General features: G+C 45.6%; 1 protein-coding gene across 1 annotated transcript in view; it reads right to left on the bottom strand.

The window, feature by feature from the left end:
* Positions 1-13517, bottom strand: part of AMFR (autocrine motility factor receptor) — a 28992-nt gene extending 15475 nt beyond the window's left edge. Inside the window, exons 1-3 of the mRNA XM_080645407.1 lie at positions 12897-13517; positions 4638-4730; positions 1339-1503 (exon numbers count right to left, since the gene is read on the bottom strand). Coding sequence (XP_080501533.1) covers positions 1339-1503; positions 4638-4730; positions 12897-13487 — 849 coding nt within the window. The 5' untranslated portion in view covers positions 13488-13517. The remainder of the gene's footprint in view (positions 1-1338; positions 1504-4637; positions 4731-12896) is intronic.
* Between the last annotated feature and the right edge of the window lie 2577 nt (positions 13518-16094).

Genomic DNA, 16094 nt, shown 5'->3' with positions numbered 1-16094 from the left:
TCATTTGACCTACTGCACACAACAATATACATTATGTTTTCATCTCAAATTCTCAAGGATCCTCTTACCAGTGGGATTATAAGCCTCTAGAGAAGCATTTCCAGAGGCACGTAATCCCCTCTTCTAACATTTAACAGGGCTCAGCACAGCACCACTTCCGTTGTTTCTTTCTGATCTTGCTCTAGCCCTCCTCCCCAAAACCACTTGGAGGGCACCTGGAGTCTGTCAGGACTAGGACAATTGAAATGTACCCAGGCGCAGACTTCCTACCATAATGCTATGCTAATATATGCAAGGAGAGGCAACAGCTCGGAAAAGAAGGCCTGGAGCTGTAGGTCTTGAGCAGGAAGGTGCAGACAGCAAACCCGTTAGGGAGGTTGCATTGTGAAAGCTGCAGCCTTTGAGACGGAACTAACTCACACAGAGGTCCGTGATGACGGGTAAAGAGAGGGCACAGGCCCTGGAGTGGGTTTCACTGGAGGGACGATCTGTAGGTTTACCCAGGCTCATGAAATAAGAGTGAGGGTCCACCTGCAGAGCTCTGATCTGACCTAAAGCACGATGCAGATCTTGTGCCCAGACAGAGAAGGATTCACTTCTCCCGGGACCAAGGAAACCAGAGAGCTCATTCAGCCCTTGCCCCGGGGTGGAAACAGTGTAAACTAATCGGCAAGGAGAGCTCCAAGAAGCAGACTAGGAGGGAGGAAATGGAAGGACACTAGAAAATTCCTGGAAGAGACCAGCTTTTATTCAGTTTACACACTGAGGGTTCTTGCGGTGTGACAGAAACAGTTTGTGTAGGTGAACTGGCCCCGCGTGGGCTGTAATGTAAGACATGACTGGACAGGGGAGGAAACCTCCCTAGGAGACACTGATCCCGCATTCCTTAGCTGCTGCAGAAAGTCCCCCAAGAAACAAGCAGTGGGGCCCTCGCCGGTTTGGCTCAGTAGATAGAGCAACGGCCTGCAGACCAAAGGGATCCGAATTCGATTCTGGTCAAGGGCACATACCTTGGTTGCAGGCTCCTCCCTGGCCCGGGCCCTGGTCAGGGCTTGTGCAAGAGGCAACCAATCGATGTGTTTCTCTCACATCGATGTTCCTCTCTCTCTTTCCCTCCCTCTTCCACTCTCTCTAAAAATCAATGGGAAAATATCCTCAGGTGAGGATTAACAATAACAACAAAAACAAACAAAAAAAGAAACAGTCAGTGGGTACCAGCTCCAGGAGCCTTCCTCTAGAGAGCTACCCCAACATGCCTCATATGGCTCATTCACATTAAAGGATATAAACCTGGCAAATGTGCAGCACAGCAAGCAAAGGGCGTGGCTGAACACTCACATATTCAAATCGGTCCTTGCAGAGCTGAACCATCAGATGCAGAAAGACAAGTCCGGCAAACCAGAGGCACCACATGACCACCTCTCCCACTGTCTGGACATTCAGCACACCGAAAATGAAAATGAACTTGTAGAAAATAAAATTCCAGAACTTGTCTTTGAGGTGCTAAAAAGAGAAAGGTTTACAAACGTTAGTACCATCACACCTGACCAATATAAGAGAAGTTAACCTAACAAAAGCTGACTTCTATGGAGGAAATATTCTATTCTCAGCTCTATCACGTCCACAGAAAATAAAAGGCAAAGGAAAAAATAAGCCCTCTGAAGAATAGAGAAGTCACCTTGAAAGTAATTTGCAAATTTTGGGTTGTAATCCTAAATCACTTAAGGAATTTTAGCCACCAAAAGGGGAGAGCTGTTAGTCTAGTCTAGTGCCTTATGAATTAAGTAACACATATACTTCCAACACCAAATAGAAAGGAATGGCGGGGGCTACAGCATTTTTACCATGTTTGCTCTCTGGATTCTTAGAACAAACAATAGAAAAGATTAGACTTTTTTTAAACTCCTTCCGATTCAAGAATAACATCAGCTCATTTGGCAGCCCATAATCAATGTAAGTACAAAAAATGCACAACAAAAAGGCATCAGCCTTCACATTTCACTTATCATATGTAAGAACCTTTCCAATGTCAGTGAATATTCTCTGAACATATCATTTAAGTGGTTACAGATGAACACTGAAGCTGTTTGTAGTTTCTCGCCATTCAGAAAATGGTGATGACTGTCTCTGTATGAGCGTCTATTTCTCACCGTTACTGAACCATCCAGACTTCCGAAGAAGCCCTGAAAGTGCACATCCCATGACCAGTGCATATCTGCCTCACTGTACTCTCCCGCCTACACTGAGGAAGGACTTCCAGTTTTAAAATCGTTCCTTCCTACACTGGTCCTGGCAGGTGTGCTCAGTTGGTTGGCATTGTCCCGGGCACCGAAAGGTTGCCAGTTTGGTTCCTGGTCAGGGCACATGCCTGGGTTGCAGGTTCGATCCCTGGTCAGGGTGCATACAGAAGGCAACTGATCTCTGTTTCTCTCTCACATCGATGTCTCTCTGTCTCCCCCTCTCCCCCCACCGCCTTCCTCTCTCTCTAACCACTTCAATGAAAACATATTTTTAAAAAACTCTTTCCTATACTGCAAAAAGGGCAATGAGGGGCATCTAGCCAACAGATATTAAAATATACTACCAAGCCATCTATGGGAGTGATGGGATAAAAATGTGACTTCTAAGTATACTTTATATATAGTTTTAAATCAAGTAAATGTTTCACAAAGTCAAAAGTTAAAACAGAAAAAGCAAAATTGAATAAAAACTGAACTTGAACCTAAATGTGTAACAACTAGATACACGACGATGTAAAGAACTCTCTTGGGAACGTTTACGATGGTACTGACTACACCCTCTGAACAAAGAACAAAGAACCAGGAGTCCTTGGTGGGGTGTCTGTTTCAGATCTGGGGCAGGTAAGCACACAGTGAACCTAGAACAGTGTGCGCCCTGGCGTGAATCTTCCCTCCGCCATCTCTCTGCTGTGTGACTTTGGGAAACTCACGTAATATCCCCATGCTTTGGTGTCCCCGCCTATAACATGGGTCTTCTCATGGCTTATATCTCATACTCATAAAATGTTGGGGAACTAAGTAAGTTAATGTATGTACAGTGCTCAGGCAAGTGCCATCATAGGCATTAAGTGCTTAAAAAACTTCCTGGTTCTAAACCTCCACTTTAGACTACGGTTTAACATTTGTCCCATTTTAGGTTGTCTTTGCCTCTTCATTCCTCTAGTCTTGAACTGTAAGCACTCACAGAGCAAACCCATGTCAATTCTGTTGAGTCCTAACTCAAAATGCTTAATAAATGCTACTGGATGACATTAGTCAAAAAGTCATCACAGAACCGCATGAAAATGTTCTCTATACTGAAAACACTGAACACAGAGCTGAGTGACAAATGTGCCCATTATGATTACCGCTAGGTCTTAAAAAATCTCTGGAATACTCCGAGGTTGTTTTCTGTAAGTTTCAAACTGATACTTAGCATTTCAGAAAAAGAAAGCAATAGTATCTCAGGCCCACGGTGCCAGCTCAGTCCATCAGCAATTAGATGGCTTGCCTGGCCTGACCAACTTCTGGCCCACAAGTCAGAAGTTTTTCTTGAAGAAGAAAGCATCAAAAGAAGCTTTGTATCCTCCCAAAAAACCCCTACATTCCACTGATCCCATCTGGGAGACCTCTGGAGTTGATATTTTGGAGAAAGTGATGATACTCACGAAAAGTCTCTGGGAAAACAAACAGTCCTGCTCATAACAGCATCCAAGAGCCCCACCCCCACAGTGAGTGCATTTCAGCTCTAAACTAAGACCTTGCTGATCTGATAACAGGAGATCTGGGTTGAAAAGGGTAAGGAAGGAGGGAAGCCATTGTACTCTTAATGGAGTCGGTTCCTGTGTCTCACCACTGAGAGGAGATAAAGTAAAATACAGTTTTGTTTGTATGTTGTTATTTCAACGGCCAGTTCTAAATTCTTATTTTAAAACACAGCATTCTATACTCTATCCACTAAAAGCTTTGAGGGCCTGCTGATCTGTGCAGTATCTTGGGGAATCATTCTTATTGAAAGCATGTCCTGCTCACATATGCATTCTGAGAATAATGTGCAGTCAGACCGTCTCACCTAAAAGAAGAAGAAATCACCTACTTTCCTGCTTGTAGAACACCCTAAATTACTTTTCCAAAGGGAAAAATTAAAATCTCTCAGTAAATTCCTTTGGGAAAGAATTCTATACTTTAAAGACTGATAGTTATGATTATTCAAACTAAAATCTATGCATCTTTTAAAACTACATTCATAAAAGTCATGGGTAAAGCAGCTATAAAAAATATCGGGGCAACTTGGCTACATTGAATATGGACTGCGGATTATTAAAGTATTTTTATCAATGCTGAACTTCCTGATTTTGACCATTGTGCTCCAGTTATACGAGAAAATGTCCTTGCTCTTAGGAAACACACACTGAAGTATTTGGAGAGAATGGGCCTATGATGACCCATTCTTACTCTCAAACAGAGCATAAAAAATAAGTATACAGAAACAATAGGCAAATGTTAACGCAAACGAGACAAAATGTTCACTCTGAATCAAGTTCTTTGTAGCGTTCATGCAACTTTTCTGGAATTTTGAAATTACATCAACTAAAAAAAATCTGGTCGTAAGAATCCATCCTTGCCCTCTGGACTTACCTGTCTCTCGCTCACTCGAAGAGGGCCGAACACAATGCATTGGATTAGCTTAGCCATCAACATCAAAACACAGCAAGCAGTGTTGACTAGAACCTGCACACAAACCAAAGAAAGAAAGTTTGTTTCCTTCTGTTGAAAACTGAAGCAGCTCTAGAACGGTGGTAGGAATCCAGCCGTCATTCCCAATGACTGAGCCTTCCCAATTCCCTACAGTACAAGGTAAGTAATATCTGAAGGGCACACTTTTACAAGGTGGTGTAGGTACAGGAGAGGGAGGAGAGGCACCAGGAAATTCACAGGCCTATTCTAAAATGTACCCTCCAGAGGCCACGTTCCCCTTTAGTCCTAACCAAACCGTGTGTAAACTTTGTACTGCATGTGTAAAGCTCTATGTACCTTACAAACTGTAGGTACATCATTTCCTGCATTAAGATTTTGATAGCCGCAAAGGAAAGTTTTCTAGAAAATAAGGTTTATCATGAACAGCAGAATTCAGTACCCAAATACCCAGCCCTGCCTGTCAGACAAATAGGAGGTGGGGAGAAGAAGGTGGTGGTCACAAAAGAGTCACAAGAGCATTAAAAATTGAGAATCAAAATACACATGGATATTTTAAAATTCATTGTAATGGGATGATCTGCCAATCAAAGGTACTCTGTGCTTACTGTCGGCCTTAAAGTAAAGGTCCAGGGACATGAGAAGGGATTGGAAAATAAACCAGTAAGGAGGCAGAAGAAACTGGCAGGAGGGACTGAGAACTGAAAGGCAACCATGAAACACCAATGCAAAATCAAGGCCTTCTTCAGCAATAGGGGGGCAATTTTTAAAATCGATGGTCTGTGTGGGTCAATGGTTGAACGTTGACCTATGAACCAGGTGGTCAAGATTTGATACCTGGTCAGGGCACATGTACCCAGGAGGGGGGATATAGGAGGCAGCCAATCAATGATTCTCTCATCATTGATATTTCTCTTTCTCTCTCTCTCTAAAACCAATAAAAATATAATTTTTAAAATAAATGAAAGAGATGGGCAAATCTAATGCTTACAAAATGAAAGGGTGGGCTGCCCCTGACCATAAGGCTAATGTGGCACAGCACATTACTGGTGCTCAAATGATTTTTAAAACACTGCATGACCCCAAAAAGCCAAAGAACCTTGATAAAGGTAGTAAAGATGGCTTTCATTAGAGCAAATGAAAATGAACACCAACTCAAAGTAAAGGTTGCTTCAGTCTTTGATTCACTAAGTTTACATTAAGGTGGCCATATTCCTCTTCCCAGGTCATTTTTTCCCCTCTACTTTTAAAAGAAGCAAATAGTGTTTGTTTGTTTTTACTGAAAAAGGAAGGAAGGGAGGGAGGTAGGAAGGGAAGAGCCAGAGAGAGTAATATAAGGAAGCACGCTCCCTAAGATCTCTCCAGGTTCCCCTTAGCATCTCACATCACCCACCCTTTATTAGAACAGCCCTGATTCATTAGGAAAATATTAAATTATGTTTAGTTCTATTCTGCCTGCCTAATGGGGCAAGGAGGTGTGTGACACATTTTTAAAGAACTGAAACAAAAATAGTTCTGCTGAAAATAGAAACTGTTGTGGTAATTAAATCCTTCAAATAACCAGGGGGGAAATCTCCAATTAGTTATCCAAAACATCCTGTATCCCTAACTTAGGACTCCCAGTAGAACAGCCCATTCAAACATTCCAACAAATGGCTGAGGATCCTAATTTTTGAGGCAATGAAGTAGGTATTAAAAAGCGCACCTCCATTGTGCTTCTAAACCAGTCAATGAAACCTCTCTCATGTTAAGAAAATCGTCCTAAGACAAAACCACAATCACAACCCCTCAGGCTACATCCCCCAGCTGAACAAGACTCTTAAAATCAGTCAAAAGTACCTAACCTAACCACAGCAGGCTTTTAAAAAGAGTTCTTGCTGCTTTTGCACGCAGGCATATGAAATAAAATGAATCTAACACATTTAGCACCTCCAACCAAAGAGCTTTTAAAATCTACGCGACACCGAACTTGGAGACATCTAACAAGCAGGCTGCTGTTGAGAGCAAAGGAAAGAAATCAAATTTAGAATTGCTTAATAACTGTTCTACCCAAAGCAGCATTCTCCAACATCTTGGACTACAAAACAAAAAAAAAGTATTAGTTCCTATTTCTCAGTTAAACTTTTTAAAAGAAGTTTATCTAAATTCAAAGAAAGGTGTACAAATGTTGTATCTTAGACTTTTAAAAAAATAAGAGCTCAAAACAAAAAGCCCTCATAATTCCATCACCCACACATTACCATTTCTTATTTTAAAATATATATTTTATTGACTTCAGAGAGGAAGGGAGGAAAGAGAGAAACATCAATGATGAGAATCATTGATTGGTTGTCTCCTGCATGCTCCCTACTAGGGATTGAGCCCGAAACTCAGACATGTGCCCTGACTGTGACATCTTGGTTCACAGGTCGACTTCAACCACTGAGCCACACCTGCTGGGCTCCTATTTTAATTTCAATGGCAGAGTTAAATATTAGCAAGGGTAAGAAGTGTGGACCCTGAAAAAGAAGATACTAAGAAGGGTTCCTGGTGACTAAGTGGGCTCAAATGTAAAAGCAGAGCAGAGCACCCATTTCTAAACAGGGTCCTCTTCACCCAAATTGCACTTAAGGGAGAAGCCTGCACTGAACTATCTGCAGGCACTGTGTTCCTGCTACCTGAACCAGCCCTTATAAAGGAGTTCCTGGAGTCCTATTTCAACCAATAGGACTGAGGCATTCCCAATCTATTCAGAGCTGTGAAGTTATATCACCATCAGCATCTTCACCAACCAATCAGAGTGGCTCCATTCTGACCAATCAGGACAGTGCCTTTTGGACCAATCAAACTATGAAGATGTGGAGTCCTCATTTGCATGAAAACAGAAAGTCAGCTGCACTCTGACACAGGGAGTTCACTTTCTCTTTCCACTGAGAAGCGAAGACTCTGTTTCTCCGACTCTAGTGGAAACACTGAAGACATCTTGCTTGGAGCAGACCAGCATGGAGCAGACCAGCATGGAGCAGACCAGAGCTGTCCAGCCGGAAAGGGGCCTCACCCCAGGGCCACCTCACAGCCTTGCTTCCTCATTGAGCTGTAACACTCCTGAGCTGTTCCACAGCTGTGCTGTTCTCAGCCCTGTTGTATCATAATTGAGCTGTTTGCACTGAATAAAATTTCCTTCTTCATCGCACCTCAAATTGGGGATTCCTGTTGGCACTGAATGAGCGCCAACAACAATCAGTTGACAGAAGGAAATAAAGGCTTGAGAAACTATACAGATACCAGAAAGGGAAGTTTTGTAAAAAGAAAGATGCCATTTGCGAACTTTATAGAAAAGCTTAACCTACGCAAGACTGGAAGCAACTAAAAATTTATAGGGAAATGTCTTAATTTCCCAAATATTGTGTCATTCCAGAAAGGATGGGATAAATTCTCTGCTTTAGAAACTAAATTACAAGCTAGTTTGACCTTCGAGGAAAAGAGAAGAGGGTGATAACACTTGGCTTAGCCACATTTATCACTGTAACCTTGGAGGTATTTTTCATTCGGTAAAATGCTGGCCACCAAGGGGCATTATTTATGAGCTTGAGATGAAATGTGGTTAAACTACCAGGAATTGCTTCAAGGACATGATGAACATGGATATTTCTTAGTCTATTTAGCACCAGCACTAACTACCACGCCCCCACACACCATTTGTCTGTCTCTCCCTTTAAGGACAACTGGAATACATTACCTCTCTGCAGCCTCCCAGTGACAAGTATAAGATGCCAATAACATGCAAGGAGGCATATGGCCCCTTAGTACACTGGCACTCCCCTTTCCGCAATACTAGGGAAATAAATGAGATTACGTACGCAGAGCACTCCGCACACATCCAGCAAGTAACCAATCAGCAGTCTCTTCCTCCTGACCTGGGAGATTCCTCCTATATTAAGTTGTCTATTGAGGCTTATATCCTATTATTTATGAGTAGACTCTTTCTACACCTCCAATATTTATGGAGCTAACATTTTTCTCTAATTTTCTTTGGAATATTCAACTCATACGGACTCAAGCCTAGTAAATTATTTTCAGTTCTGAAGTTGTATAGTTATGTGAAGATGGGCTCTTCAAAGCAGGAGTCAGCTACTTTTCCTTTAATGGGCTATCAGTTAGTAACTATTTGGGACCACACCCTGTCATATATTCTTCCTTAAAAAAATGTAAAAACCATTATTGGTTGACAGATTGTACAAGAACAGGTTGGGCCTAACAGGCCACCACAGTTTGCCAATCTCTGCTCTAAATGGTCAGTTTACTTTTATCCATTTTTGTTTCTGGTGATTATTTTCCCTTGAGACTTCTTTTTTTTTTTAAATATATTTTATTGATTGTTTACAGAGAGGAAGGGAGAGGGACAGAGAGTTAGAAACATCGATCAGCTGCCTCCTACACACTCCCTACTGGGTATGTGCCCGCAACCAAGGTACATGCCCTTGACCAGAATCGAACCTGGGACCCTTGAGTTCGCAGGCCGATGCTCCCAGGGGTCCTCAAACTTTTTAAACAGGGGGCCAGTTCACTGTCCCTCAGACCGTTGGAGGGCCGGACTAGAGTTTTAAAAAAAAACTATGAACAAATTCCTATGTGCACTGCGGGCCTGGGACGAGTCAGCTGCTAAGCAGGACAGGCAGTGGCACCCGGCGGGCCGGATAAATGTCCTCGGCGGGCCGCATGTGGCCCGCAGGCCATAGTTTGAGGACGCCTGCATCTATCCACTGAGCCAAACCAGTTAGGGCTCCCTTGAGACTTCTATTTAAATTATTTTATTTGCATATAATTGAGTCAGATTTGTATATGATTAAGTTATTGTTTCATATTTCCGTATTTCTATTTCACCATTTTACCATGTCCTTTTGCAATTTCAGAAGCAAGTCCATACAAAAAAAAACAAAAAACCAGAAAGGAGGAAGTAATAAAAATGAGTAATAAAAAGAATGAAGGAGTGGAAACGCCAAACACCTGAACAATTCACAACAATGATAGAATGACTCAAGAGGTACCTGAATGGAAGGGACATATGGAAAGGTAAAATGAGCCTAGAAATGAGTAACAAATAAAACTTATCTGGAGGGAAACTTTCTAATGAAGGTTCTAGAAAGATACGAGGAAGCAAGAGATGATGACAAACCTGAGTATTTGTCAATAGAAGAATCCTGGTGCCTCCTCTCCAACCTATTCTCAGAGTCCATGCCAGAGGGCCACTGGGGTGACTGCCTTGCAGGGCTCGTCTTAGGTCACTACATCTCCTGGCCTCTTCCCATTCTACACGAATCCATCTTCCCCACTGCTGCCACAGACCATCCCCTGAAAAATCACCTCATCATGACAGCCTCTCCTACTCTTAACCCTATGGCCCAGAAAATGATGTCCATACTCCTTAGTGCTGCGGCTAGATCTGTATAACCAGACATTAGCGCCACACTCCATCCTCTCCCTGATCAGTTCTCTACCACGGGTGTGCCTAAAATCGCATTGGACATTAATCAAAATGAAGATTCCAAAGCTCCCTCCTTCTCCCTGGAATTGATCCCCAGCTAGAGCCTGAGAATCTACATTTGTTACAAGTACCCCAAGTGAACATGGACCACGTTGCCAGATGTCCACACTTTGAGTAATACCTTCGGAGGGGTTGCTCGCCTCTTCCTTTCTTTCACAGAGGGGTCACTTCCCCCACCTCCTGAGTCTCCCCTTAACCTTCCCAACCAAGCTCACTCTCAAATCAGGAGCCACTAGAGTTTTAACAGCCCAGTTTATGGACCTGTCTGTATATACTAACACTGTCCACACACCACTCTGAGGCCGTTTTCTCTACTTGGAATGCCCTGTGCTTCTTGCTGAGATCCCACCCATCTTCCAAGGCTGGGTTCAAATACCACCTTCCAGGCATCCTTCCCGAAGGCATCCGTTTCTCTTTCTTCCAAACTCCACCATATTTTCTTTGCATGTCTATTGTCACTTATCAAATGCTGCCTGATTTGTATATGGACTACTGTTGAGGGGAGGGGGAAATGTTCACAGTCGTGCCTTCCAGAGTGCCCCAAAGGGTACCTTTGAAAGGTTTCTGAGTTTAATAATCAAAACCTCCTGAGATGCCATCAGACCTACACGAACCTACATTGTGCTCTATGAAGATACATTTCAGAGATCCCAATTGCCACACACTAGCTGGCAGGATTTGCAAACTGGCAGAAAGATCCATTTTTGTTTTGTCTTGCTTGGTTTTTAAAAATGGAATCTGAATGTCTTTGGGCAGGGCACAAAAAGGATCCACTTTCACAAATGCCCCACTATCTACTGCCCGGATTATGCTGTCTCTCCACCCAAGGGAGTCTTTGAGATTGTGAGCCCCACTAAGCTACAAAAGCAGAAACTATGTACTTACTGGGTGATAAGAAGAACTTACAGTAAACACGTGGAGGGCCTGAGAAACCGAGGCAGGCCAAGAGGAAAGTAGGAAAACCAAAGAGAAACGATGGAAGGAAAACAGTAAGGATCTCAATCGAGAAAGGAAAAGCCTATCAACAGACAGGACGAAACGATAAATTTGCTTGAGGCATGACCGCTACTGAAAACGCTAGGAAGAAAAAATGTCTTGAATTAACAATTTTCACAGGAAAAAAAATCAACAGGCTTTGTTTGTTTTTATGAAGACGTGTGTTAACCTTGAAATCTGAACATGGATTTTGTAAAAATAAAAATAAAAAAACCTCCTGGGGGGGGATAAATCATTAAACAATACTAGTAGTGGTTCTGTAAATACCACAGTGGATCCCTCTCAAAGACTCATTTATATCCTATACTTAAAAAATATATCAAAAACTATAACCTTAACACTTGGCAAAAGCCCTCTTCACATCACTTGAAGTTGTTTACCTGCTAACTCAAATGCAAAAATAGATGTGAAATTAGGAGACAGGAGGAATTCTTTCTTGATTTGGCTCTGCTCGGCCCAGCTTCACACAGAAGTGGGAGAAGGCAACTTCGCCCCCCACTGCCTTCCGCTAACCTCTTCGTCAGAGGCACCAGGAGACTTAATCCACAGCCCACGGAGCCCACAAATCCCACCGCTTCCTGATGAAGCACAGTGGGATTAATTACAACAAATAAGCTGCGTATCATCTATACACTGGAATATTCACCTCAGCCATTTACAGTCTACTCACTCAACCCCAAAGGGGAGCGTGCAAGCTGCAGACAGAACACCCAAGTGACAGACTTAAATCCTACAGCAAGTTCTGCGACCACCGTGGGGTTTACAGGAGAGGCATTCAAGGCCAAGGTGGAAGCCAAGTTCTTCAGCCACAAGAGCTGCTGACCGGGCGTTTGTTTTTAAGACGCGAACCCGGCCTTTCCGCCCGGCACACGGTGCCTCTCTGGCACGGGCAGACACACTGGAAACCTTGTTTCGAAGTGCGTCGCTGAAAGGAGAAATCCCGAGTGACAAGGACGGGCGGGCCGCCCCTGGACTCCCAATGTTTTGCTGTCTTCAGACATCAAAGGAAACCGGGGTGAATCATCACGTTGGAGCAACAGGACAGGAAGCTCGGTTTGTAGGTTTGTGACCCAAGGAGGACAATCAGAGACTAAGTGGCCCAAAAAAAAAAGTTGTGGGAGACGGCCTCTCTCCCAACACGGATGTCCAAGCACAGGCAAACGTCCCCAATCCCCACACTCAGCCCCTGAACCCGGCCTGGCCTCGCCGCGTCCCCAAACCCGCTCGTCACAGTCCCGGGCTGAAGCCTCTCGACTCCCCCTTCCCCCCGCTACCGCCCCCCCCCCCCCCCGGTTTCATGAAAGAGCCTGCGACTGGCTGGCCGAACACACTCCCCAGTGGAGACCCCTGCTCTTTGGGGTCTTCCGGTTTCCTCCCACGAGGTCCCTCAGACACCCCACCATGTATTCCCCCCACACACCCTTCACCCCCACCGGCACGCGTCCCCCGCGCCCCGACCCCTCCCTCCACCCTCCCCTCGGGCCGCCCCTCCTCACGACCTCCGATCTCCTCCCCACCCCGCCCCGACCCAACACCTTGCCGCCTCCCTCGGCGCCGCGCTCCCGGGGGTCCGGGGGGAGGGGACCCCCACCCCAGCCACGCCCCCCGCAGATAATGGGGCCATGGCGGCCCCCGCCCCCCGCGCCCCCCGCGCCCCCCGCCGCCGGGGCAGCCTCGCTCACCCACACGAACAGGCTGTCGGAGAGCAGGTACTGGGCCACGTCGCGGAGCCCCGGGCCCCCCGCGCTCGGCCGGGCGATGGCGGCCGGGTCCGGCTGCAGCGGGGCCGTTATGGGCTCCGGCTCGCCCGGCCCCGGCGCGGCCTCGGCCTCGGGCTGGCTGAGCGCGCGGTAGGCGCTGACGATGGTGCCGAGCAGGGCCAGGCCGCTGAGGCCCGCGTAGGTGCGGAGGCTGGGCCAGGGGAAGCGCTCGAGGAAGAGCAGCGGCATGGCGGGCGCGGCGGGCTCCAGCCCCCAGGCCTCCCCGCGCTGCGGCCGGGCTCCCGCGGCGCCCACGGGCTCTGGCGTCGCTGCCGCCGCTGCCGCTGCCGCGCCGGGCCGGGCCGGGCCGCTCCTGGCCGCTCGCGCCGCTGCCGCTGCTGCCCCTGCCGGCGCGGAAGAGCCTCCGCGGGCTCGGGGCGGGTCGCCGCCTCCCGCGGGGTGCGGGCGGGACGGGCGCGGGGGCGCGGCCTCGGTCCCCCGCCCCCAGCGGTCGCGCCGCCGCCTGGCCGGGTAGGGCCGCGGCCGCAGGCCCTGGGTCCCAGCGCCCAGCATCCCCTCCGCCCACCGCCCGCTGAGCCGGGCCGCCGACCCAACCGACACCGCCCGGGGCCGAGTCTTCGCGCGTCACTCGGCGCTGACGGCATGGAACTCGGGCCGCGTGGCCCGGCCGCAGGGCGCGGGGACTTGGACCCCAGGCCTCCGGCCAGTTCAATCCCTTTAGCCCCCCTCCCCATGTTACCCTTGAGCCCCCCTGTGGGCCTAGCGGCTGCCCTGGTGGCCAAAAGAGATGGGAATAATAAGAGGACCTGACCTCAAAACAAAGACTATTAATCGAGTCTTCAATGTGTTGCCAATAACAGATCGTCAACTTTCTGCCGTTTATTAGTAGCCTGGAGGAGAGTCTAACGAACCTGATTTAGCAGGAAATAAAAATGTGTTTCCTCATACACGAGGTAGGAAATGTAAAATGGATTTGCTCAGTTCTTTAAAAAGCTCAACATAAAAGGGATCGCTTGACCTAGCAATTCCACTGCCGGGAGTATTATGGCCAAAGAAAGGGAAACATGTCCACATAAAACTTGTACACTAGTGTTGATGGCAGCATTATTGTATAGCCAAAGGGTGGAAACGACCCTAATGTCCATGGAGGGATGAACCCATAAATACGGGGTGCAGTGGAATTTTATTCGGCCATAAAAGGAGTGAAGTAATGACATGCTACAACCTGGACACACTTTGAAACCACGTTAAGTGAAAGCAGCCCCGACCAACAACATGTGGAATGTCCAGAACAGGCTAATGTATCTGTAGATGCAGAAAGTGGGTTAATGGTTGCTTAGGGATGGGGGCATGATGGAACTGTGGGGAGGGGAGAGCTAAATATGATTTCTTTATGAAGTAATGAAAATGTTCTAAAACTGTGATGGTTGCACAACTCTGAATAGACTAAAAATCATTTGATTGCAGTTTAGTGAGGTATATCTCAATATGTGAATTCCAGCTCAATAAAGCCATTACCAAAACAAACAAAAAGACGCTACCAAGCAAAAGTGTTACTTTGGAGTTTTATTCCTCACTGTATCCTCAAGGCCTAGAAATAGTATCTGGCCCACAGTAGGTGCTCAGTATGTATTTATTGAATCTTACAAACTTTCAAAAGGACTAAATTATCTTCAAGGTCTCCTTTATGCCTAATACTCTAATTCTAAAAATCAATTAGAAAACAAAAGGAGGATCTCTCAAGATTATTGCCGTCCACTTGGGAATTTTTAGAAAAATCCTATTAAAGGGCCTGTAATGGAGCATAATAGTTCCCACTCTTGGCAGGGAGGGTGGGCAAGTGGTTGCCACACACACTTTTTTATGAGGCTTGTATGATATTAGACTTCAGTTCATTTGAAATGCTAACTTTTATCTTTATTAGTAAAATAAAGCTTTATTTTGAAAAAAATGATAGTAATTGTCCGGGGAAGTGTTCTACTTTATCTGAGCCCCCATAATTTCTAAACCATACTATCAGATTATCTATATTCAATCCAAGTCACAATGTAGTTACAACATGCCACAGCAAACTTGTCCTGCCAATAGGGATTGCTGTTAATAGATCGCCCCTTATTATATTCCACCATCTTAAATTTCAGAGTGCTATACGCCTGTGGAATTACTACTTAAAAAAAATTCAATGTTTTCTGAAATGACTTTGTAAAGTGTTTAACAGCAACTATTTCTGATTCTGACTACGTAAGAACTATAGTCTAAACTTCCTGTAAACTTTTAGAAACTTGAATTTTCTGAAGATCCAATATGAGAATAGGTAAAATTAACCCACTCTGTATTTTTATTTGCATTTTAGAAGATTTTTAAAGGTTTGTGTCTGGACATTTTACTAAGATATATAGTTTTGTTTTACCAACATTTCGTCCTCTCCCACTTTTGCACATCCTTCCCTGAAGGACGCTTTATTGTTGTTAAGGACGGTTACCCACCTTCTAAAGTCAACCAGTTCTTCTGGTTCTCTGTACTCCTACTCCAGGAGAGAACAGGGAGAGGGGACAAGGCAAGACACAGTGTGCCCAGGAAGGCTGGACCACAGGCACCCGGACTGTGTCAATTGAGTCCCAAGGCCCACATGTGGCAGGGAGGCAAGGCATCAGACTTTAAAGGGCTGGTAGCTTGGCCAAGAAAAGTATCTGTGGAGTCCACCATAGCTTGCGCTCTCCCCACCTCCACCTTCGTTTCAGACTACCATGCCTTCTGGATTGATTCCTGGATAGGCTCCCCACTCCCAATGCCTGAGAGACTGCATTTCCTACCATCTTTGAGATATGACAGCTGATTTTGATTTCAATGAAATTTTAAAATGTGTCATACAGACAACAGTATGGTGATGACCACAGGGAAAGAGGGGTGGAGGAAGGTAGAAAAGGACAGAGGAGATAATGATGGAAGACTTGATTTGGGGTGGTGTACACACAATACACAGATGATGTATAAGAGTGCCCTAGTGGTTTGGCTCAGTAGATAAAGTGTCGGCCTGCAGACTAAAGGGTCCTAGGTTCAATTCCGGTCAAGGGCATATGTATGGTTGCAGGCTCAATTCCCGTGCAGGATGCAGCCAATCAATGATTCTCTCTCATCACTGATGTTTCTCTCTCTCTC

This window comes from Plecotus auritus, assembly GCF_963455305.1.
Source record: "Plecotus auritus genome assembly, chromosome: 10".
In the NCBI taxonomy this organism is placed as follows: Eukaryota; Metazoa; Chordata; class Mammalia; order Chiroptera; family Vespertilionidae; genus Plecotus; species Plecotus auritus.
Note: the sequence above shows the minus strand (reverse complement) of the source record. Positions and strands in the feature narration are given on the sequence as shown.